This window comes from Uloborus diversus, chromosome 6 (genome assembly GCF_026930045.1).
Source record: "Uloborus diversus isolate 005 chromosome 6, Udiv.v.3.1, whole genome shotgun sequence".
Taxonomy (NCBI): Eukaryota; Metazoa; Arthropoda; class Arachnida; order Araneae; family Uloboridae; genus Uloborus; species Uloborus diversus.
The window spans coordinates 80,726,186-80,752,797 of record NC_072736.1 but is presented as its reverse complement, the minus strand read 5'-3'; the positions used below and the strand labels follow the sequence as shown (position 1 = coordinate 80,752,797).

At 31.1% G+C, this 26,612-nt stretch overlaps 1 protein-coding gene across 2 annotated transcripts in view; it reads right to left on the bottom strand.

Annotated features, from left to right (window-relative positions):
• Positions 1-26,612, bottom strand: part of LOC129225087 (serine/threonine-protein phosphatase 2A 56 kDa regulatory subunit gamma isoform-like) — an 89,523-nt gene that overhangs the window by 43,375 nt on the left and 19,536 nt on the right. For both annotated transcript variants that reach the window (XM_054859639.1, XM_054859640.1), the window contains exons 4-7: positions 13,140-13,250; positions 6,961-7,053; positions 2,203-2,333; positions 417-476 (exon numbers count right to left, since the gene is read on the bottom strand). In XM_054859639.1, coding sequence (XP_054715614.1) covers positions 417-476; positions 2,203-2,333; positions 6,961-7,053; positions 13,140-13,250 — 395 coding nt within the window. The remainder of the gene's footprint in view (positions 1-416; positions 477-2,202; positions 2,334-6,960; positions 7,054-13,139; positions 13,251-26,612) is intronic.

The following is a 26,612-nucleotide window of genomic DNA, read 5'->3' as shown; positions in this document are numbered from 1 at the left end:
CTTTCAGATTGAGATTTTGCACTAACTACAAAGTATTTAATAAAATTTATTTTAAAATAAAATCTAAAAAATTAAATAGATTTTTTTTAAAAATTTTTTGCACTCTAAAAAAGACTGAATGCTTGAAAAATTCCCTTTTCAGATCAGTTTTAAAACTTATATTATGATTTTCATGTGTGTAAATATTGTTAACATTATTTAACAATTTTATCAATTTGCAGTGGCAACAAATTTTTCAACATTTAAATTCAAAGAAAGTAACCTAACCACAAAGACGAACAAGCACAATAACAATATAACACATCAAAAGCATAGCATTGCAAGGATTCAGCTAATTAAGAGACAAAATTAATTTAAACTGCGATTGTTTTTAAAGTTTTCATACAATAGCAATTTTTTTCAAACAACAATCTTACCTTCCTAGAATTTCTAATAATTCAGCTATACCATTATGATGTTCAGTTTCATATATAAACCTAGATATAGGAGGAAAAAAAGACAACACATAAAGGCTATTGAATAAATTAATATAAAAATGCCTAATTTGGAAATAACAATTGCTTCACTCGAACTTATGTAAATGATTTTCCCCGACTTTTTCCAAGTTTTGGATGTTAACTATAACAACAAATTTCCAGGCATCAAGCTCTCAAGATATTAGATACAAATAAATACATTTAGTAGAAAAAAAAATAATTATAATGATTTAAGAGTTATGAAAGTATTCCTAACATGCTAACTTTAAGGCTAAGATTAATTCGAAGCATATGACTTAGCTAAGAAGATTATTAGTGAACCAGTTCATATTTACAGGTACAGAGTAGTCACAGGTAAAGCAACATAACTTTTTCTGACTTTTCGCTGTCCAATATAAATTTTTCCCTGATTTCTCATATGGCCTGGTTTTCCCCTCTCATCTTGCTATATGTGTATGTTACCTTGATGCACCAAGCCTTTTACATTTTAATAAACATTAAATACAGTCGAGTCTCGAAAATCAGAGGTAATTGGGGCTCACCTCAACTCACATTATTTCAAACTTAGATTAACCGAAAAACTCTTCCAGATAAAAAATGTTTTTTCACTATTCAAAGACATGAGGAGGAGCACCTTTTACTTCCTCGCATAATAAAAAGGTAGTAGTCCTCATAAAAAAATTATGACATAAATTTTAACAACTTTCTCTTTTAATAATGTCTAAACTAATTGCGACTTTAGTTTTTTTCAATGTCCGTACATATTTATATGTGCAAATTTGTAGACATCTAACACATGCATTTTGACTGTGCCCGAATCCGTTTTGACGAGTTTAATCATAATGTTTGTATCTAAGTGCGGTGCATGCGTATATAATTACGTATGGATCTTGGATAACACAAATATGGTAAGTTGTAAAAGGTTTAAATTTCGCATCAAGTTGGGCACTTCTTTTTTTGATTACAATCAATTATTTCAAAAGGTATACAAATACAAAAGTGACAACAAGCAACAGGCTCTAGGTCCAGATAGGCGGGTTCTAAACACGTTCTTTGTGGCAAAACAATGTCAGTTTTACGTATCGCATCTCTTACTCCTTATCTTGCAGTTGATGAATATTTCATGCCACATAGCAGCGTTTGAAGTAACTATGAGCTTACTTGTAGTTGATTCCATTAGCTTCGCTCACATGCAATGAACTATCTCGTAGCTCAGGGGTCAGCATATTAATGAATTAACATTTAATTTAAGCACCATTTTTTTTATATTCCCCCAACATAAATATTATTTTTACTTATGTTATTATTACTTTTATTTTTTTGGCATACCTACAAGACATAAAGTATCACACTTCTTACTTTCTCCTATAGCAAACACGGTACTCTATTTTCTCAATAGAATTTATCATATCAAGACAATAAAAAAAAAGCAAAATTAATTTCCACAAATTATGTGAGAAAAGCAGAATTAATAAAAATACATTTAAAATTTGGTTATTGAAATGCATAAAATTGTTAATTTTCAATTAAAACTTTTATCAATGAGATTATTTAATAGAATATTCATAGCGTTAAAAAAAAAAAAAATTAAAAACTTAACTGACAAATAACTCTTTGCATGTAATTACAAACATAATGGCGCAAAATGGAAGAACCTTGAAAATTGAAAACAGCAGAAAAACTTTTTATACAACAGTAACTAAATATAAATAATTAAATAACATACCTGTAAAAAATATTATTTATTTGTTTACGTATGTATGCTCTTAGTCCCAAAAATTTACCATATATTCTATGTAAAGTTGTTTTTAAAAAATCTCTTTCTCTAGGATCTTCACTATCGAATAGCTCCAATAACTAAGACAAAAACAAGAATGTCATTTTAGAATACGTGTAACACAAAACAGCAAACTTGAAATGTACAAAAGAAGAGTATTTACAAAATTAAACCTAATACGAGAAGCTGAGAAGATAAAATATTTATTACAAATGCATAATGACTAAAAAAACTAAGGTCTAAGAAACTTAAAATTCAGTTAGAAAGTACGTAAAGCGGGGCTACTTGAACCACAGAGAAAAAATAAATAAAATCCGTCCTGGTCCTATAAAACTCAATGTATAAACTTAGTTGACCTTCTCCCTGACAGGTAGCAGTACTAGGCAGAGTCTGGTGCATGAGACAAAGTTTCTGCTATTCCCGCCTTTATCTGATTAGGGTTATGATTGCGACATGTCTAACCAGTTCTTTGTAGTGTCTGAAAGCTTCTACATGTAAGTTCATGGAAAAATCTGATATCAAGGTAAGTATAGTTTTATGTTTGCATTCTATTTCTTAATAAAATAACAGTGTTTTAGGTTTATAGCTATATAATTAACAGAGCAACTAACATAAGTTAGTAAAAACGCACTGGTTGCCTTAAAATGGGGCTACTTGAACCCAGTGCTCAAGCAGCCCTTGACCATATTTCATCACTAAATTATGTTAAGTAAGGTTTGTAATATTTTAAAATAAAGAGGTTAGTTACTATTTATACCCGTTTATTTGCAGATCTGGGGATAAAACGGGTCTGAAAATAAAAGAGAACCCCTTGAAGTAGGAAATACGCGGATTATTAAGAGGAAAAAATACAATTGTGTCCAGATTCAACTGATTCCGGAGAAATGTCTTATCGAGTGGCATCAGCCCATTTTGACTTAGGTATATCAACTCTAAAATGGAAATTATAAGATCGTTCACAAAACAAGCCTAGGCATCCTGCAGTATTTAGTAGCGAGGAAGAACAGGAATTAAATAAGACTATCAGAGAAAATAAATCCACCCAAGCCATTAAAAAGAGTTTTCAATCATTCTAATGTTTAAATAATGAGCGTTTCAATTGGTTTTAGGTACAGTTAGATTATATTTCTGTTTGAGAAATTATGTTTGCCTAAAAATATGTTTTTATGTATACGTGGATTTTATATTAATTTATATAAATAATTTACAATTTATATAAATAGTTTGCTCACTAGAATGTATGTTTTGAGTTTTCCTTCAAAATCATTGATCCTTCTTGATACCACCACCTGTTTTACAACTTTTTCTAATGGATTTGCCGAGTTAGACCAAGTAGCACCAGTGCAGGGCTACTTGAACCCAATTTTTAAAAAATAAAAAATATATATAAAGGGTTAAAATTGTTGTTTAAAAAAAGCTTAAGGTAGTAGCAGAATGTCTGAAAAGTGGTGAAAACAAGGTTATCAGTGCACATTATGGGTTTAATCAACAAATCAGTGTAAAACTCGCAAAAAATATGAAATTTTGAGTCAAGTAGCCCCATTTACGATACAGAAAGGAATCCTGAGAATCCTGAGACATGTAGTTTTATTGACACAGCACAACTCAAGCTAAAATTTTAAAAATCAGTCTTTCCTGTAAGATATTGATCACAAATGATGTCATGCTTTGAGGAAGGAGAGGGTGAGTGATATTGTGACAAGCTGGAGGAAGGGAGTAAAAAGGAATATGACCTTGGACATTTTGGGTGAAATAAAAACATTTTATGCCAGTAGCATGACATGGACAAGGGAAGGGCATTAGTTGAAGTGTGATATTTTGTGAGAAACGTGAAGGGTCAAATATGTTGGGAAAAAAAAAGAGTGACATCATTAATGGACAGCCCCAAATGCAAAACAAATAGGGTGTTTTGAGACATGCAATTGCTACAAACTAATGCACAAGCAGGAAAGTTTTCAGGGCTTTAATTAAAAAGTACCAAACATTTATCGATTGATGGAAGTAGTGATGTGGATCGGGTAAATACCCAGCGGGTAGGTAAATATTTTTTGGGTATTTACCCAAGGCCTGGGTAAATACCCAAAAACTGGGTATTTTACAAAAAAAAAAAAAAAAAAATGCAAAAAGTAAATCTGATTTTTTAAAAAAAAATCTAAATATGAAATAATTGGTAAAACCGATACATACATATGTATAACACAGTTTATAATAATGTTTATTGAAAGATTTGATGAAATTATGAAAGAAACCTATCGTGAACCAAAGAATCTTTCTTTTCAATGTCATAATTGGAGAAGTATAAGTAATTCAATGATGAACTTCAGGATTTCAAAAACACAATCTAGGTTAATCATATTCAAAAGGAAAAAAAAAAAGGAAGCATGAGGGATGTTTGGAAGAATAAACTGAGAAGTTATTAAGACTATGTTGTTATTTATTTATTTTTTTGCTGTTTGAGTGATAACCTGGCAAATATAGAAACAGTTTTCATACATTAATAAGCAAAAAAAAAATCAAAATATTGTTTTCTGTTGCCTTGCTCATTTGCATTTGCTCCTCGGTTCTTCATGATGAAAATTTATTCAAACTATTTTTAATACACGCAAATAGTAATGTAGGGTGGGAAGGTTAATATTTTTTTGGTTATTTATCCAAAGGCAGGGTAAATTCCCTAGTAACTGGGCATTTTGCAAAAAAAAAATTAGGTGATATCAAAAGGTGATGATTTTTTTTAAAAAACATAAACCATAAAACATCTTCAAACACATTTTACTGAAAAAGGAACAATCAAGTTTTTTTACGCTAACATTTATGTTGTACTGCATTTATTTTTAGTATTTAATTATTTTGCTCTTTAAATTAAAGCATATCAGCTGTAACGTCTCTATTTTTTCTCACACTCAATACATATGCTTGAAATACAATATGAAGTGAAAGTCAAAATATCCAAATGAATTAAGCGAACTAAGGATTGATACGTTATCCGCAGAATACACCTAAACACTTGAACTAGGTTTGGAGGAAATTTCTGCATATAGGATATAGGTAAATAAATATTAATAAAAAATTGAGCGGCATTTCGTTACATTTTGATGTCATGCAGGGACATATTACTGGGTTATAAAAGACTAGGACCTTAAAAAATTGATGTTTGCTTTTTTGTAACCAGTTAAGCATTTTACTTTTTGTAGAATGGCTTTTTATATCTGAAATTTGACTATCAACATTGATTAGGCATATCCAACACATTTAATGCGAATATCATATTAGATTGCTAAGTTGTTTCACACAATAATTCTTTGAATATATGATCAAAATGCAATTTTTGGGCAAAAATTTATTGTTTTGTATATGGTTGGTTATATATATACATAGTGGAATACATACAGAAAAGTATTTTAGTTGAATATAAATTTTTGAAATAAATACCCGGGTATATACCCAATTTGGGTATTTACCCGGGTATATACCCTGGGTATTTACCCCTAAAAATAAATACCCAGGTATTTTACATCACTAGATGGAAGCAATTAGAATAATTATAGTAACTACCAAACAGTTAGCATTTTACTATGTTTAATTAATTTGAAGAACTAAATATTTTTTTGCAAAGTATGACTAGCTTTGTACTGCATTCCCACACGTAATCAGGGGTGCCCATATAGAGGCAAGTAGGGGCTCAACCCCTACCCCCCCCCCCCTAAAAATGAGAACTTCCTTGCTTTAAGTATTTTTTTCTTTGCAAAAATGCAAAAACATTTCTTCTGAATAAGTTTTTAAAAATAACAAATTTTAATTCCTCTAATCTGTAATGAAATCTGCTTCCATGGGAAAAATATCCTGCTAAACAATTCGGAAAATATCTGGGCCCCCCCCCCCCCCTCTAAAATTTTGCATATGGGCGCCCAAGCATGAAATTAGGGTCACCTTTTTTTAAAAGGAAAAATTTGAATTTGCATGAAAAAGATACCAATGTAGGTTCCCAAATACCTAAAAGGGATTGGTTTTGATCTGTGAATATAAGGACTAACAATACTCCAGATTTGATATGTAGCTGCAACAAAATTTTATATTTCTTTTAAGTTCAAATTTGCATTTCAAACATTCCTGCTTGAATTTATGTTTATAAAAAGCCCCCCATTCAGTTTTTATAACATATATTACTGAAGCATACATTTTAGCATACATCAAAGTCAAGTAAAAATTCTGCAAAACCTTGTAGCAATATTTTATATTAACGGCAAATGAAAAATTAAATGATCAAATGCTTATTCCTTTAAAGTTTAGTATTTTCTTAAACAACTAACTATCAATAATTTGATAAAGCTCAAATTTGAGAAAAAACATAAATGACTTATTACAATTGTAAGTAAAATAAGTTGGTTTAGTACAGCCTATAGTAAATTAACTGTCAACTTGCAAAACATTTGAAACATTTTAAGAATGCAAAAGAATTGAAATCTTAGGACAACTACAAACTCAGTGTATCAAAGCTTAAAAAAGCTAAACTACTTAAATTTTACACATAACTTGTAAAAGTTGACAAATGTGCTGTGTAACAACATACGCACATAAGTATGAGTTCACAGATACTGGTTCATTATATTTTTGAAAAACTCCTCTCATAAAAACAATATATTATATTATTTTATAGTAAAGGACAAATTTTTTACTTTGATAAGTGCATGCATCAAATGAGCAACAAACCTGTAACACAAATTTTTGATCAATGTAGCGCTTAACAATATTTGGTTGAAAATCTGGTGATTCCAAAAAACGCAGGAAAAATTCATACACCAACTAGAATTAAAATACATACACATTAGCACAGTACAAGTATCACAATGCATATTTTAAAAAAAGATTATCAAAACTTCCAAGCATGTTAATGTATTGTTAAAAGTTAGGTTGGTTTTTAGTCAACACCAAGCTCATTAAGGCTGCTTTTCAGTGAGGAAGGAAAACGATCTTGTTTAAAATTGGTCTTTTTCTTTAAATGAGGGCCATGTTTATCAATGAAGTGATTGACACTTCAACAATCAATAGAATGAACGGTGATCAATGAAAGTGTGGATCATGTGACCTGTCACATTTTGCAGGGGGACAGACCGGACGCTCCCCCTGCTATGCAGAGCAGTCAAAGAAGTTATAGCTGATGGTGAAATGAAAAAGCATCTTTTTACAGACCCTGCCAAGTTCCCTCTTGACTACATAGCTAAAAGGAAAAAGCCTCAATGTAAAGGCACAGCATTTTACATTGCCACGCTTTTTGCGATCCTGCTTGTGACATTAATTTATTCACATTCGCATTAAAATTAATTTTTAAAACAAAGATTTCTTTTTGCATTAATACGGTTCCAGATCTCATCTAGGAAAAATCAACGAATGAATGAAAATTTGCAATAAATAAATTTATAAATTTGTTTTATTTTTAGAAAAATGTTTGTCATTGAGAATTATATCTAGTTTTATGTTGATTATATTTTTAATAATGTAAACATTTCTTGCATAATGTTTTACTGGAAAATAGAATTATTTGCTTTAAGATGATTTCAAAAAAAGAAAGGAAAAAAAAAAAGATAGCCTGCATGACCATGCTGAATTTTAACGAAATGAACTCCAAATTCTAAAAAACAAGCTGATGTGTGCAACACATGACTTCCTTTTACTCCAATGATAATAGTGCCTTGGAGTAAGCAAAGAAACACTTAAATGTTTTCACCCCAGTTTGTAGCGAATCGAAGCAAAGAAAACGTTTTATACAGATAAATTTTCCCAATGTTAGCAGTTTTAATGTGATTCAATGGTTAACTCTCAAAATACAGCCAAATTGAAGCCAGATTTAAAAAAAGTAAAAAAAAAAACCGCCATATTTGTCGCTAAGTTGGCGACCAAAAGCTTGGGAGATTTATTGCCAAGTGTTTGGTAAATTATATCAGCACTTAAGTTTGCATTGAAATTAGCAATGATTTTACCCCAAAAAGGTGTAAAAGACCCCATTTGGAACATTTGAATACAATCAAAAGGGAAGGTGCACAATAAGACCCCACTAGGAGTCTACGTACTAAATTTCAACTTTCTGAGTAATGCGAGATACATACACAAATACATAGGTCATCAGAAAACTCGTTGTAATTAACTCGGGGATCATCAAAATGGATACTTTGGGTGTCTATACGTTCTTATGCATCTATCCACGTGTGGTCGGGATGAAAAAAAAACTCAATATTCATTAGGGGACGAACAATACTTCCTTTTTTTGTAAAAGGAAGTAAAAATATTCTTTAAAAATGGATGATGCTACTTAATATATTTAAAAACACAAATATTAAATTTTCACAGGCAGGAAATCTTATTAACTAAAAGCCGCTCTTTCCAAAGATCAAGATTAGTTGTCGTTACTCGCTACGTGCCAAATAAAAATAGAGACTAAAAATACTAGTTAACGGATGGCGAAGTTGTTTCACTGCCTGTTTGCCACTCTGCCCCAACTCCATCCATTCTATCAACAGTTTTAAGTTTCAACAGATCTAGTTTTATTTTTAAAAACATTCTTCTTAAAAATGAAACTATATCTTAGCGTAGTTAACACTTGATTGTACAATAAACGTTAAAATGCCACTAATTAGTTACATTATCCTTATTTGAAATTATAATTCTTATATTTTAGTGGTAATTTAAATGCTACTTTGTTGTTTAGTTACCTATTTTACAAAATGGCATGACCGCTAGAAAATATGTGTGGCTACTATAATTGCCTTTTCTCACCACTGGTGACCAGAAAAATTCTCCCCATCTTTATTTTTGAATTATTTTCTTTTTGAAAAAATAGTTCTTTATTTATCTCTTCATTATATGCAGATGAGAAGGCTACAATAGCATTTTTCAAGGGGTTTTTATGGTGAAAGTTCTTTCAAATTGAGCATAAAAAACTGCAAAATCACGGACGGCTACGAAGAATGATTTCCTGAATTTGAAAAATCAAAGATTTTCTGTGATCTTTGTTTATATACAGGGGTGCCCACCTGCTCCAAGCTCAAGGGCCCCCCTCTTCCACCCCAACTCCCAATGTTTGTAAACTGTCTTAGGTTGAAATTTTGGAATAAGGGTAAACATAGCCCCTTTAGAGTCTCAAATTCTCACTTAAATTCGGCAAAATACATGAGGTATTACATATATAGTGCTTCTGCTTCAACACATTGAGTTTTTATTAAAAATTTTTTATAAGTCTTGTACGTATCTGATCCTTGTTAGTTGTCATAATAAATATTAAGGGTTGTCCTTATTCTCAGGAGGCACGAAAATATTTCCTACGTGCATTTCTACATTAAAAGAAAAGAAAAAAAAAAAAACAATCTCGAAATATTTGGGTGAAAAAATCTCAACGCCTCGCTCTGCCAGTTTTTTAAAGTTAAGAGTTATTTCTATCATCATGACAATCTGAAAAATCAGAGCAACATCAACTTTGTTCAAGTAAGGATAATAAGCATGCACTATTGCTTACCCCCCCCCTTTTTTTTCCTGGAAGAATAAATATTGTCCTGAATTTTAGTTGATTTCAAAAATGATAGCACTGTTGGAGAAATAAAAATTAAGCAACATACTTCAAAAAATATGAAAAATACTTTTTAATTTTAAAGGCTATTTCTACAAGCTTGATTCGCTCTGAAAAGTATGAAGTAACACAAGTACTATATGATTTCTTGTTTAAAACACTCAAAAACTGCAGTTAATCATATTGTTTTTTAATGTTAATTCTAAAACAGCCTATTAAAAAAAGGAAGTATTTTAATTACTATTATTTTTCATTGTTTTTGGTAACAAATAAAAATTTGAGGTAAAACACAGGGATTATGACACAGAATGTAAGCTAGGAAATAGTCTTTAATAAAAATTAAATCAACCACATTTCGCATTGCTGCACTGAAAAATAAAAATTAGACTGTTTTGTTTCTCATGTAATGTTTTTAGAACTGTGTAATATCACATATGTCTTAAAAGTAGGAGTAATGTTGCAACCTCATAAGAAACGTTTCACGATTCTATTTGGGGTCACATTATGTATCATTTTCAAAAGAGAAATACAGTCGAGCCTCCATATATCGAACTTCCACATATCAAAATTTTATATATATCGAAATCCCAGCAAATTTCAATGTTCATTATACAGAAAAATTGTTTCTATATATCGAAAAAATCTCTATATGTCAAAAAAAAAAAAAAATTTCAAGACATTCGTAGATTTTTTTCCACTTCAAACTGTTTGCGTCATGAAAAATTAAGGTTAAGGGAGAAAATTATGTTTGCTAAAAAGTTGCTAAGAAACTCCTAAGAAATCTGGGTTTGAGGGGTGCATAGATAGGTCATTGTTCTGTTCTGGAGTTCTTAAATTCCCTCAAGTTTATTTCAAATCTTAGTTGTAACCAGTAACACTGTAAAATCAGTTTCAAGTTATCCTTTTTATCTGTTGATTATCATTCCTAGTCTTTTTAGCTTCAGTAAAAATCATTCAAGTAGATTGATTTTTTACTTGTCTCTCGATTACATTTTCAAAACAAAAATCCCCTGTTGCGAATCAAGTTGAACTGCTGAAGAATGAAGATGTATGAAGGCACAAAAATGTAATTTCTGTTAATTTTTCAGTTATTAACTTCTGTTTAATCCCATGTTCGTATAAATTAAAAATTGGGTTTCATGAACGAAAATTTTAATGTTTCAGCAGATTTTTATGATAAGATAGTTTCTATATATCGAAATTTCTATATATCGATTTTTTTTTCCAGCAATTTGCTACTTCGATACATGGAGGTCCGACTGTGCAGTGAAATCCTATTACAACGAATACCAATGCAACCAAATACCCATTTCAAACAAATAAATTTCAAGTCCCGATTCTAAAGTTCGATGTAACTGGATTTCACTGTATTATGAATTACATGTTCAATGTGTATATACTTTCTAAAGAAATTTGACGAGTCTGGTCCCACAAATAATTTTCAAAAATGTTTGCTGAGCTGAGGAAAACACTTTATGTGTGTACATTTGTAGTAACATAAAACACGTAAAAAAAAAACGATGCAAAATACTTAGTAAGTATCTGGAATATGATTTAATATATATATACAAACATTTTTCTACTGGAGGGGAATTAATGTCAACTTTTCGCACTCGACAACATTGTAACAATGTTCATTACATTGTTAATAAACAATTTGACTCAGATATATCATTTTCAATACTACAGTAGCCCCTCTTTATATCGCACCTCATTATATCGCTCATTCGGGTATATCGCTCCTTTCTTCTGTCTCCCAAAATATTAAAGTCTGAAAAAAAAAAAAAACTTCGCTTTAAGTTAGAAACCATTTCTGAAAACATATGGTATTGCTCAGAGAAGGTCTCTTTTTTCTTTATTTTGTCAATGAACAAAAGGAAGCTATTCTTCTGAATTCAGTGGAAAAGCAGCAGCAATATTTGTCATCTAAATGTACTATACCGGCGCGGTATAATTCAGATTAGTCTGTAAACTACATGACATCTTTTGTATTGATACATTGCCTTTACAATGAGTGAGACATCAAGCAGGTGTCATGTCATACTAGCAGAGAACATACGCCCTTCTTTTAGTACAGAGAAGATTTGTGCTTGGTTGCACAAACCGGGATTTGCATCAAAGAAAGGAAGATTGATCTGGACGGGCGAAAGAGTTTTCTGTTAACAATGTGGTTATTTTTACTTTTCACATCCTTTTTACAGCAAATCAAACGGAGTGAAAAGTCTATTGGGAATAAGAGGGGAATGCACATTCTTATCTCGCGGCAGCTCAAAACGATCTTCTTCATTCGCCATTTGATGTTTTTAACTTTCTGACGGTGAAAATTTACTTAAATTTCAATAGGTGTGATGATACATTCGTGAACTACATCGAAACCATTAGAAAATCATGTCTAAAAGAACGAATGCTAATTTACTTATTTATTGGACTTATAACTATTTTTAATGACCTCTGTTATATCGCGCTTTCGGATATATCGCTCTTTTTCTTTGTCCACCAAAAAGCACGATATGACGAGGGGTTACCGTATTTCTTTTCTAAACACAAATTGAAAAGTGCAGATGTTGCTAATTTAACAGCTATTAGCAAGCATCTGCATGGATTCACATTCAAAAGCATTTATTCTTCAAGAAAGCATAGAAGAAAGAAAATCCAGCAAAGGTCATTGAGGGGAACTAATGAGAGAGTAATAAATCTTACACCCCATTAGCACTCACCCCTCAAAAAAGGAAGGTTACTATGGGAGGCGGGGCAAATGCAAAAAGCGAATGTTTTTTGAAAATATTTTCAATAGTTGGAACCCCTATATTCTTTTTCGAAATGGTCACATCATTTCAAACAAAATCTCAAAAGAGAGCTGGAAATATTTTGCATGTCGGGAGGATCTTAAAATTTTGATAGCACGATTTGCAGATTTTTTACAGAGCAAAATGTCCAACAGTACCTTGTTTTCGAAAAAAATTATTTTTTCTTGAATTTTAAAAAATTAGAGAATGGAGGCATCAGAAAAGCAAAAACTAAAAGGCACAGATACAGGCTTGAAAAATACTCAGAAAAAAAAACTGACCTGAAAACTTCAAAGCAATTTGTAAAAAAAAAACATCCAAGTTCCCCTATAGGTTAACATTGGATCCAGAGCTTTCAGACTCTCAGTGAAGAGCACCCTTAAAAGCCCTAAGCTGCTTAGGGTTTTTTCAGCAGCTATCGCTAACGCAACTGAATAATAGTGACAACATTTTTTTAAAACCAAAACAAGATGATTTATTGAAATTGTGCTGCAATTGAAAACATAACTCAAAATATTTCAACACCAAAAAGCATTTGAACATACCTGCAGATGTGGCCATGCAGCTTCTAATGTTGGTTCATCTTCTTCAGGATCAAATTCTGCACCGCTGGGATTAGAAGATGGAGGTAATGTGCGAAAAACATTGCAACTAAACTAAAGCAAAAGAAAAAAAAATGAGTAAAAATGAAAAGTTTAAGAGCTAAATGAATATTTTTATAAATTAAAAAATTTCATCTTTCATTTATAGCAATAATCACGTGATTAATGCAACAGCAATATCGCAGGGGTAGAAGTGGTCAACTTTTAACACATAGGACATTTTCCACGAAAAATATAGGACAAATATAGGACACGTTTTATGAATAATACTGATATGAAAAAAAAACAATACATAGTATATATAATCTAGATATTCTTGCATAAATTATTATCAATGATTTCAATTAATTATACTGCATACAGTAAACCCAAATAAAAGTTTTAACTTTTACTTAGAATGGGTCTGCAGTTCTTGAATGAATAGTTTCACAAAAAAAAAAAAAAGTTTATACATATATATGTATTTATCTTTAAGGCCATTTTCTATGCCTTGACTGCCTACATTAATCAGACTGTGCAAAATCAATTTTTTCTCCAAGTTTCACTAATTTTTCTTTGGAAGGTACCAGGGGCCTGTCCAGGATTTTTCACAGGGTCCGTTTTTTGTGAAAAATCAAATAATTTTGTGAAAAATGAATTAATTTTGTGAAAAATCAAAAAATTTCGCAAAAAAAAAAAAAAAAAAAATGTTAAAACGAAATTTTAGAATTTAGAGATGGCACAAACTGCATCAATTAAACTTAGAGCTGAGTGTTTTCCTCTTCTATGACGAGAAAATCATTCTGGATTTTTTTTCTGATATTTGGCGGGGGGGGGGGGGGGCATCGCTCATTCAAGTATCAATATTTATCTACAATTCTGCATTATGTTAAATTATACTAGATATATTTCTGTACAGTATTTAAAATAATAGTAACAAAAATATAAATAAATAAAACAAAATTCAGAATAGAGTTCGGCATTCAACTTTTTGACCCAAGACACTCTTAAAAAGCACAGAATTTCGTTTAAAACTTATAAATTCCGTGATTTTAACAAAAATAAAAAGATATTTCAATTGTTTACCTCTTAACAAAGCGTAATAATCATCAAAAGTTCGAAAAATCGGATTCCCATAGCGGATGCAAAGAGATCGCAATTCTCAAAGTGAAGGCATCAAAAGTATAAAAACGGCTTGTAAAAGAAATATTTTAGATAAAATTATTTTAAAATTTCATTTTAGAGTCCTATGATAACATATCATTAATATCTGTGGACACAGTTGACCCCCCTCCCCCCCCCAAAAAAAAAATAATAATAAAATAAAATAAACCATCTATTCAGCATTTTTATTTTTGACTCATTACAGAAAATGGAATTTTGCTTTAAAAACTTGAAATGAGAGTTAAATAAAGAGACTTTTCATTTATTTGAATCCTAATAAAGCGAAGTTAGCTTGAAAAAAGAACAAAATATGATTCTCATATCGGATGTTAAAAGATTGCATTTTTCAAAATGTAGACATCTAAAGAAAAAAAAACGGTAATTAAAAGAGTTTATTTAAAGTTAATCATCCTTGTTAGCATCGAAAAATCAAAACCCATATAATTTTCTCCCAAAGTAACAATCAAACATCGCACTGCACCGTAAAAACGGTTCAACGCCAGACACTAAGTGGTGATAGTTTTGAAGTTGGTAACCCTATCTGAAGCGATCATATTTTTTCCTCACCCTTACTATCCCTTTGCAGTTCTAAGTTCATTTCGCAGATATATATATTATTATTGTTTATTAAATCATGAGCGGAGAAAAGTGCTTACCAATGCCTTTTCAAAAAAGTTTACAACAACACCGCTGCTAATTAGCTGTGATAAAACAAACAACCATTATATTTATTTGGCAGTAGCAATTATTTATCGCTTGCAGGAGCATCGCAAGAGTGCCGATTTTTTCTTTTTTTCAAAATTAGCCGATTTTGTATAAGCTGATCCCCCTAATTTGACTTAAAAAAAGGTTCCAAAAATTATCGGTTTATACACAGAAATATGCGTTTTTTTGCTTTCAGATTTGCTCTTTCAATAAACAATTTGTGACAGATCCGATCTTGTTTATCAGAATTTTGTGAAAGGTCCGTTTTGGTTGATCGGATTTTTGTGAAGGGTCTGTTAACGGACCCAAATATCCCCTGGCCAGACCCCTGGGTACACAAACCTTTTCTTTTGCCTCTGATTGTTATGCATCTCTACAAGAATTTCCCATTTCTTTATGAATTTTGTATTTAGTACTATGATAAATCATGATGAAATGGAACTCTTTCCTTGGTAATGCATGTATAATTTATTGCTCTTCCAATTGCAGAACCTTAATTAACCTTAAAACTCTTATTATAGAGTCAATGCTTTAAGATGATCTTTCTTACGTCAGTATTTTTTTGTTTGCGAGAAACACCTCTTTCAACTGATGCTACATCTTATGAAAGGTGCTAAGACTTTCACTACTAAAAAACCCAAGTATTTACATCTAGAAAGCTGATCAATTTTTAACATTACTAAGTATTTTTTCAAAAATGAATTAATTTACATCCAAGTAACATCCAATCCCCATTCCTCAAAATTTTTAACAAGATGGTGACGTACCAATGCAAGGATCCTGTAAAAATTTTATTTCTTTTTTTAAATTTCTGAAAAGCCTTTTTTTCAATAACAAATTCTACTAAAAGTATAGTGTTCAAATAATGAAAAATTCTGATTTTAGTAAGAAGTTCAAAATTTCAATCCAGGCGGGGCTCATTTATCTTTTTATTTTATTTAATTTATATATATATATTTGTTTATGTATTTATTCTTTTTTTTTTTTTTTTTTTTTTTTTTTGCATAATTACCTACATTTAAGTATTTCAAATAGAACTTTTTTTAAAAAATTAATAGTGGCTGAATCCTCCACATATTGTTGTTAGTGAAAAGTTATTGGCAAAGTGCTTTGTCAACAGTTTGGAGAGCTTGTCATAAAATATAGGTCATTAAAGCTTTCTCTTAAAACAAATTGAAAATTTTGTGAAAAATACTCTACAAAATTTAAAGAGACAGGTGCTGGCAGAGATTCCAAAAAAAAAAAAAAAAAAAAAAAAATTATAAACGAGCATTTTGTTTTTAAGCAGTCTTGAATTGTCAAGTCGTGAAAGAAAGTGCGAATCAAGTGACAAAAAGGCTTTTCAATGGTAATTTTCTACATTTTTTATAACAAACTATAAGAATATAGGAAATATAGGACACTTTTGATGCTTTTTTTGAAAATATAGGAAATATAGGATATATAGGACTACTTCTACCCCTGCAATATGAAGAAAACATTTAGTCCCTTTTCATGATCACACTTCTAAAACACACATACTTAAAATGTTGTTGAGGGGGGGGGGGGGTCAGGTTTAGAAGGTCGAAATTTTAGTGTTTTTTGTGATTTTTTTAACGGGAAAAAAGTAACCAGAATTTCTTCCAACTTAGAGATATTTTATTCATTTTTTGAAGTATACCTTGTACTTTTTTGAAGTCATTTCCACCAGAATTAGTGGAGTTAGAAGCTACTGACCATGGGCGGTCGTCATCAGAGCTCATTGCTGGTGGGCATTACGAATCCACAATTTTTATCTGTAATCATTAGTTTTTCTTTCTCATAAACAACATATTTCCCTAGAATATGAACTTAATTGTACTTTAAAAAAAAAGACGAAAATTGCATATTTTTGAGGTGTTTGATTACAATGTTATGTTTTTCTACCATTTTTGTTTCACGTTTCTTGCATTAAAAAAATATTTTTATTAATAATATCATCACAGAGTTAGGTTCATACAGAGAAAATTTGCATGAAGAATATTCACACAAAATTTCAGAATGATTGATCAAAAACTCTTTGAGCTAGACTGCCCATCAATTTAAAAATGCTGTGAATGTTTTCGAATCTCCACAGTCACTTTAAGTGCTCATAGCATTTAAACTAATTGGAATTTTCAATGAAATTTTGGCAACATATTCTTGAATAGTTTTACTAACAACTCTCTACTAACAATACTCTTTATTTAAAAAAACTTATTATTCCTCTGCTTTTTTACTTTCTTCTATATCTAATGTATAGAAGAAAGTATTGGATTCCTGAATATTTTCAAATTTTGACAGATTTGCATGTTTTGAGAAGTGAGAGTCCATTTTGAACGATTTTTGGAAAATGTATGTGTGCAACTTGTTTTTTTGTGGCTGCTCTAGAGCAAAAACTACAGCATGAAATCGAACAAAATTCGGTGCACATATGTACACCCATGTGAATTGGTGCCCATTAGTTTTTGGTCTCAATTTCTCCAAGGGAAGTGGAGCAATCAAACACTTTCTCCATTAAGTGCGCCCGTTACATACCAGGAAGTAATGGGTGAATCAAACAAATTTGGTTAATACGTTGAACCTAGAGGGTAAAGGTGCGGATTCAATTTTGGTGCCAATAGCTTAAAAGAGGGTTGAGCAATCGAAATGTGTTTTACTGTTACTTGTGACTGCTATAGCTTAAAAAACAATAAACAGTACAAAAAAAAAAAAAAAATGATCGGCGGGTACACCTTAAAGCAGTGCTTCTCAACCTTTTTTACTTTAAGGCACACTTGGTAGTTGGCTCAATCCTTGCGTCACACTGAACTAAGTTTTATATGTCAATCCAGGGTTGTAGTTTTGGCCAGACAAAACCTATTTTGGCTTTGCCACTGGCAAAAACCAGTTAAAACTGGCCAAAACTGGATTTAACCACCATAGAGCTGACCAAAACTTATAAAAGCACACTAATATGTATACTCATACAGTTTGTGTGCATAACATTGCACATTTTAATGTATAATTAAAATAAATAGAATGACTGTCTACCATAATTAAAATAATTTTTAAAACTGATTTATTGATTCAAATTAACTTTTTTTAAACATTCAAAATTGTTCACAGCAAAGACAAAAGACACTCATTTATTATTAATACAGAACAGCATATACAATATAAACCAAAAGCCATTCTTCACAAAACTCGTAGCATCTATTCAATGAATTAGAATTTTTTTAGATTTAATTTAAAATTCGTTTTGTGTGCATAAAACTAAAAACAAATATTGTGCAGCTGTGAGAAGTTGAGCTCCGACTCTGTTTACCTCTGTTTCGGAAAATAGGATAGGGTTTTTGGCGCTAAGTTGAGTTGAGAAACTTTCTTAGTAGTTTTTCAAAAATATTCCAACTAAATCCGAGCCAATAACACGTCTTTTGTTCACTTAACTCCCTCAAAACAGGTAAACATAGTCAAGGTCACAGCTCAACTAACCAGAGCTGCACTATATGTGCTATTTACACTGTTCGAAACATATTTTAAAAGAATTATGATATATTTCTCCTATGATGTGACTAACCTTCTTAAACATGCTGCAATTTATTACTTGCCCAAGGTGTAAAATTAACTGTTTACTTAAAATGAATAGTGACTGATTATGGGATTGATGTTTTATGTTCTTTTAATTATGTACTTTTATTTTGAGTAAAAATTTTATTACTTCCTCTTTCACATCTGAAAGTCAAAACTGGACAAAACTGATTTTATCCAAGCCAGATTTAACCAGTTTTATCCATGGTTAAAACCACCACTGGCCAAAACACTTATAACCCTCATATAAACAATGCTTTCATCATTCCCTAGTCAAGACAAGAAAGAGAGAAAAAAAAAAAAAACAGCATTTCCGTAAGGATGTAATAATTAATATTTTAAATAAATTAAATAATTTTTAGATATTTTAGTTTCTTTAGAAATTTAATTGAAGTTCGTCATGAATTTTAGTGCTTATTACGGCCACTAAGTCCAAAACTTTCACTTAACACAACCAAGACACTTGTGCTTGCTTTGAGGCACAGTGGCACCTTCTATTCAGTTGTATGTTTGAAACAGCTTGACGTTTTTAAATTGAGAATCTAGGCATGATATTTGTTTTTTAAAAGTGTCAATGCTATATCACGTCATTTTAAAAATGGAACAGTAACTGGCCATGCATAACGTAAACAGAGATTTATAAGTACGCTGTTTAACATCCAATATGTGCACAAAGGCACTTCACTAAACTATAAGTATGGGTAGTGGACAGCCCAGTGGCAAAAAGTTTTGTAGCTGTCTGCGACAATCTTTTAGAGCTTCATAATCTGTCTGCAACATTTCGGGCGTGGTTTCAATAAAAAAAATAATAAACAAGTCTCTTTTTAAGTAATTATTTTTGAAATAAGGCAGGACCCCCCCCCCCCCCAAAGAAGATGGTGCACTTCTCTAAATTCTTTGAAGCACTCCCCCCTCAAGAAAGAGACCTCCCCCCCCCAAAACTGAGACCAAAATCTTTCTCAAATTACCTCCCCCTGAAAGTTTCAATGGTGCAATCTGATGACCCCTCACCCCTCTGTCCTTGGTGGGCACCTGACATTTGCAAATATGCGTTGGCTATTGAACAGGTGTCTGTCCAGGATTTTTCACAGGGTTCATTTTATTTGTGAAAAATAAATTCATTTTTTGAAATATAAAAACGGCTCATAAAAGAATTAATTTTTTAAAAATTGTTTTAGAATTGCATTTTAGAAGCGTATGATAAACAGATCATTAATATCTATAGAGACAGTTGCAGCAAAACTAAAATTAAACCATCTATTCAGCATTTAAATTTTCGACTCAAACAAAAACCGAATTTCGTTTTAAAATCTTGAAAATGATGGTTTTAATGGACTTTTCATTTATTTGCCTCTATATGAAGCAAAGTTAGGTTGAAAAAAAAAGAGAAAATTTTGATTCTCATATCAGATGCAATCAGATTGGATTTTTCAAAATACAAGCACTAAAAGTATAAAAACATTAAATAAAAAAGTTTATCAAAATAAAAGTAATTTTAGAATTACCATTTAACAGGGTTGCATATTGAATTTTATTAATATCACTGACATATTCATCGAAAATTCGGAGTCGTGAGAAAAAAAAAGGATGAGTATTAACACCAGGCACTAAATGGCAATAATTTTAAAGCTGTTAACTGTATTTGAAGCGATCACATTTCGATCACATTTCAATGCGCTGACAAATGCTTTTTTTTAAGTCATTAGCGGGAAGAAAAAGTTCTTACACTGCGTTTTTAGAGACCTTTATAACAACACCACTGCTAAGATATGATAAAAACAAACAAGCAAAATTATTCACTGTGTTAGTTATATATCGCTTGCATCATAGAAATGTAGCCGACTTTTTTTTTGTACACAGAAATATGCGTTATTTTGATTTCAGATTTGCTTTTTCAGTAAACAATTTGAAAAGGACCGTTTTGTTATAGTTTATAATGTTTTGTTATGGTTTATAATTGCTGCAGGCAGGCGAACAAGAACAATCACGTGTGAGATCATTCTCTCCATGTGTCAGCAGTTCATTATGTCCGACAGTTGCACAGTTGTGGACAGCTTTTTTTTTCTTCACCATAGCTAGATAATGTAGACGCACACGCGCGCACGTATCCCCTGTGCAGATACATTTGCTGCAAATATGTATTTTGCTCAAAATTTTTAAATTAATATCAATATTAAACAATGGTTATCTTGAAAATATGTAGATAAATTAATTAAATTATTTTCTTGCTTTCATGGATAAATGATTGAAAGCACAATAAGCATTGCATTACTGAAAATTTTACGTACCCACTGTATAAATTTTCAAATACTTGCAGAGAGTTTTGAGTTGTGTGCACAGATACTTTATATTTTTTTTTCTTACTATGTTCTTCACTGCAGACCATCTTTTTTTTTTTTTTTTTTTTTTGCGGACAACTTTTATTTTGTTAGTGCGAACAGAACTGTCCGCGATAGAGTTCGGTTGTCCGCGACATCGTCGCCGTGTCGTGGCGTTTATGCCACTGGGGTGGACAGGGTTGGTATAAAAACCGGGTTTATTTGGTTTTTATAACTATTTGTAAGAAAAACAATTTTCTTTTAGGAAAATCATGAAGATTTTATGTATTAATAATTAAAAAACGTTTAATATTCATATTTGTACCTAATTTATTCATAATTAATTAAATAATTAAGAGTAAAATCTTACAATTTCATTTCCTCATACTTATAGATTTCTATAGCAGAATATTGTTTGAAAATATTTTACTATTATTAAAAAATACAATACGTAAATGGGTCTTGGTATAAATAATCAAAGAAATAATTTACGGTGATAGTTCAGAAATTATTAATTACAAATAATCAAGAATTAATTCTTGCAAATTAATTTCCTCATAATCATAGCTATCTACTATAAATAAAAAAGTAAAATTAAAACCACATTCTTAAACATGGAAAGTATTTTGCAGTATCTACAAATGAATCATAAGCCTGATGTACATTCAACTTTAAAAATCAAAAGATCAAAGCACATTTTGTTTAAAGATTTTACCTAATGTATCAGTGACAACAATTATAGAAACAGGACAAGTAGGTTTTAAGAAAATAATTATGTTTTTCATTGTAGACATTATAGTACAGTAAAATTAGGCCAAAAAGTGGCCAAACCCAAACATCCAAAAAAAAAGTTAAAACCTGTTGCAAATTAGTTCTTACCCTTCCAGCAAGAAGGGGTAAAAAGTTCCAGCACTTTGCGAGTTAGGTTTTGGAAGGGAGGGGGCAAAATTATCCTCCTTTTTAAATAAAAATAATTTCTATTACCTAAAAAAATACTCAAAAGTCGCAGAAACCACTCTACAATAGTAAAATAATAAACTCTCATAGAAAAAATTGCTAATTAACCGGAGTGATGCGGGGGGGGGGGGGGGGGGGGGGGGGTCCACGGCGCAGATTGCGTCATTGGAATTTTTGAGGCAGTTTTTTTCAAAAGGTATTTCTTTCTTTTTTGAGGGCTTTTATTCTGGATGGGTACTTTGTCACACTTGAGGGGTGTGCCATCGCTGTGGGAGGGGGGGACCCTGAATTTGTATTCTAAAATCAACAATTGCATCTTTAAGTACAGTGAAGCACCGTTTCTAATTTTTTGAAGGGACTGTATGAAAAAAGCGTACAAACGAAAAAATGTATAATAGGTATAGGTTAATGTGTATTAGACTTTGCAGGGACCAATTTTAAAAATGTATAAAAGAGAAACGTATAAAGGGTGCTTTACTGTATATTATTTCATTTTGGGAGGTAAGCTACTGTTCTTATGTGGTGGAGTCCTGATTTAATGCATTTTAAATTACCATGAAACGGAAACTTGAAATGGAAAGGAGGGGAGGGGGAACTGGAGTATTATTTTATTTGGGGGGGGGTGGTAGCTTTGGGAGGAGGTGCGCCATTGCACTAGGAGAATGGACACACTGGATTTCTAACTTTAACTTACCACAAAATGATATTTCCACTTGAAATGTATGGGGGGGGGGGGGGGGGGTACTGCCTCATTTTATGGAGATATTGAGGTTCTGTAGCATTGGTGGGCTGTGCCATCCCTCTTGGGGGGGGGGGGCAAACACCTTTAATTTAATGCTTTTCAATTAAGTATGACATAATGTTCCCACTTGAGATTTACTCTAAAAATTCCGAAAAAAACCCCCCAAAACAGCAATTTGTAGATGCCCCATTCTAAAACCCGACGCACTATGGGGTGGGACTTTTTACCTATTCTTATCGGGAGGGTAATAAACAATTTGCAACAGGTTTAAACTTTTTTTTTTTTTTTTTTTTTGGATGTTTGGGTCTGAGCCCTATTTCTACTGTACTATTATTTCTCCTGGTTAAATGTATGTAGGAATACAATTTTTTTTATCAAAGAAAAAAAACCATTTTAATTAAAAGCCTCAGTACAAACTTAAATGAAAATACTCTTAACATATTTCTATAACGAAGGATGTCATAAACATTAATGTTTATTGATTCTTTTACCATTTATAAATGAGAGTTCTTTTATTATATTGGGAAAAAAAATTTTTTTTTGAAAAGTGAAAATTTGGCTTTTTTTTTTTATTTATAAGAGCAGAGTTACATGGATGTTTTCTGTTTCCATAGTTTTATAAATTTTCTCTTCTTGCTTTGACTGCATCGTCTATTGGGGATGCAAAAAGTGTGCAGGTATAAGTGCAATTTTGTGCCTACTCTAAGTATTCTTGGACTTCCTTAGTTTTTTTTTCCACTCGTCATTTAAATATTCTACTGTCAAGATATTTTTACGCTATGCATTGCTTCAATGGTACATAATCTATCTCAATAAATCTTATGTCATCAAACAAATTAGGTGGTACAAGAAGTTTTTTTTTTTTTTTGAAATTTGCTTTTTGGACTATTTTGAAACGCAAAAGACAGAAAAATAATGATGAATAAAAATTACAAAAGAGATACTTGGAGGAAAACTTAGTCTGCCTTGTACATTTATGTACTTAACAGAAAAGCTGCATAAATTTAAAAAAAAAAAAAAAATAAATAATAATAAAATAAAAACTATTTCACAAACTTGCATTACCTTAAAAAAAAAATAAGTTTCTAAATTTATTAAATCTGTAATTTATCCATAAAGCTTTGCCAGTTACTTTGCATTAATTGGATTTTATTCTTTGCAATAATATGTAAAATTTATGAAAAGATTTGGAGAAAAACAATAAAATTTTTCAAAAAAAAAGATTTTTGAAAAAACCACATGGTTAAAAAAAAACGCTTGGTTTAAACCACGGTTTTAAACCAAACAAACCTGGTAGTGGATGCACATGAGGTCAATAAATTCTCTCATTCTTTTTAAGAAAGTTCCTTGCTGATGCGTCATCGGATCATGAACCCAGTCAGATTGTTCTATGCCAGTCAACTTGAAGTACTGCTTAAAATTAATCATGTCCAAAAGTTCTGCCACACCAAACTGTTTTAAAAATTGAAATTAGATTTTTTGCATTCAATATAGACTTTTTCACATTCCCCGTCATTGCAGCTGCTCCATCACTGCAAGCACATGTGCAATTGTAACACTGGATCCTGTTGCCTTTTATTTATTTAGCTGTAATGCTGAACATTTGATCACCAATTGCAAGCTGAGAAAGTTTTTTTTTCAGAAAGTATAATGATATTGAATGCCGTCCTCATTAGCAAGAGTAGTTCTCTTTTAATGTATGTTTGATTCATCAACTTGAAATAAAATTTTACCAGTTATTAGTGGTATATGAACCAACTTTTTTTAAATTTCAAGTGTCATCTCATTAATTCGATGCCTGATAATATTGCCTGGAATTGACACTCTAACCACCTTATTCATTGAATCGGAAACCCTACCGTCGGAACCTATCGTTCATCACCTAACGATAGGTTCATTAGAGGTAAGGTAAGGGGGGTAACAAATACAAAATTAATTGCCAAAACTAATGAGAAGAATTTTCGAACGTGGGGAGATTCAATACATTCAATAACTAATTTCCTGCATTAACACATGGGAAAATATTCAAAATTCTTGTGTATAGCCGGAATACAATCACCCATTCATTAGAGGTGTAGACTAGTATTTTTCTTTGGTAGCCAGTGGCTACCAACACCAAAAACTTTGGTAGCCACTTCAAATTTTTGGTAGCCAAACATACACCCACACACATATATATATATATACAGAAAAGCACCGTTTATACATTTCTCTTTGGTACGTTTTTTGAATTGGTCCCTGCAGAATCCAATACATTTTAATGCATACCCATTGTATGTTTTTCCCCTTATACACTTTTTTCATACAGTCCCTTCAAAAACATATAAACTCTGCTTCACTGTACATATATTTTATATATCTATATATTAAAAATCTTAGCACAATAAAAATCAGTACCAGTGAAGATTGGTAAGTATTTTCCTTCTCTCATTGAAGAAATCTGAGAATGATTTGGATTGAAATAGGATGGAGGAACACATTAAGTTAAAAATCTAATATTTGTTTGACCTACTGGTTTCACTTTTCATGGAATCCCCCTAGTCAACATATTTGCAAATTTAAATTTGTAGAACCAAATTTTAAAATTCAAAACCACATAATAAAAACAAACTAGAAAAATATTTGTAGTTTGCGAACAAATAGTTATTTTAAAAGTTTGAATTAGAATTGAACTAATAATAAAGTAGCTATCCACTACTCTAGAAATCTGCCTATCAACATACGACATTTAGTATCGTTTATAGAAATAATACATTTCAAATTCAACAGCAAAAAAAATATGTTTAGATTTAATATTTTATTATAAAATTAAATTGATTAAAATAAAGCCTGTAAAAATAAATATATGAACAGGATTTATTACTTTTTAGTTATTAAAATATAACTTTCAATTATCAAAACTTCTGAAGTATTTAAAAAATGCAAAAAGATTAGCAAAACTGGTGTGCAATGTCGGCACGTTTCCCGAAAATAATTGCATTTATTATTTATTTAAAAAAAACTTAAAATAAATCTGGCAACTTCCGACTGCCAAAAAAATTAAAATATGTTGGTACAAGATGCAAAAGGAAATCTAAAGCACAAGATGCAATTATCCTCAAAGTGCGATTCCAAAGTTAGCATGGCTCCAAAAATAAATTCTTTTATTAAAATGGAACATGAAACAAGCTAATATAAGGTAGCACACATCAAAATAACTTTTGCTTATAAAAAATATGAAGACAATTGTACAAGATGCAAAAAGATTGAAAATTCAACCACGAGGTGCAGCTCCCCGCGAAGTGCGGTTACAAAGGAAGCATGGCTTCAAAAATAAATTGTTTTATAAAAATAGAACATAAAACAACTATTATAAGGTTGCATTTGTCTAAATAACTTTCGTCTGTCAAAAATATTAAGATATGTATAAGATGCAAAAGGATTTAAAACTCAACCACGTGGTTATAGTTATCCGCGAAGTACGATTATAAAGAAAGCACGATTCCAAAAATAAATCAAGTCTTTAAAATAAACATAAAAATAAGCTAATTTAAGGCAGCCTGTGCCAAAATAACTTCCGATTATCAAAAATATTAAAATCTGTACAAGATCAAAAGGGATTGAAAACTCAACCACGAGGTGCAATTCCCCGCAAAGTACGATTACAAAGGAAGCGTGGCTTCAAAATTAATTCTTTTATTAAAATGGAACATAGACCAAGCTAATCTAAGGTAGTATACGTCAAAATAACTTTCATTTGTCAAAAATATTAAGAAATGAACAAGATGCAAAACTATTAAACTCAACCACGAGGTGCAGTTCCCCGCGAAGTACGATTACAAAGGAAGCATGGATCCAAAAATAAATCCATTCATTAAAATCAAACACGAAATAAGCTAATTAAATTTAGCCTGCGCAAAATAACTTCCGATTTTAAGAAATATTTTTAATATTTACAAGGTGTAAAAGGATTGAAATCTAAATCACGAAGTGCAATTTTTCGCA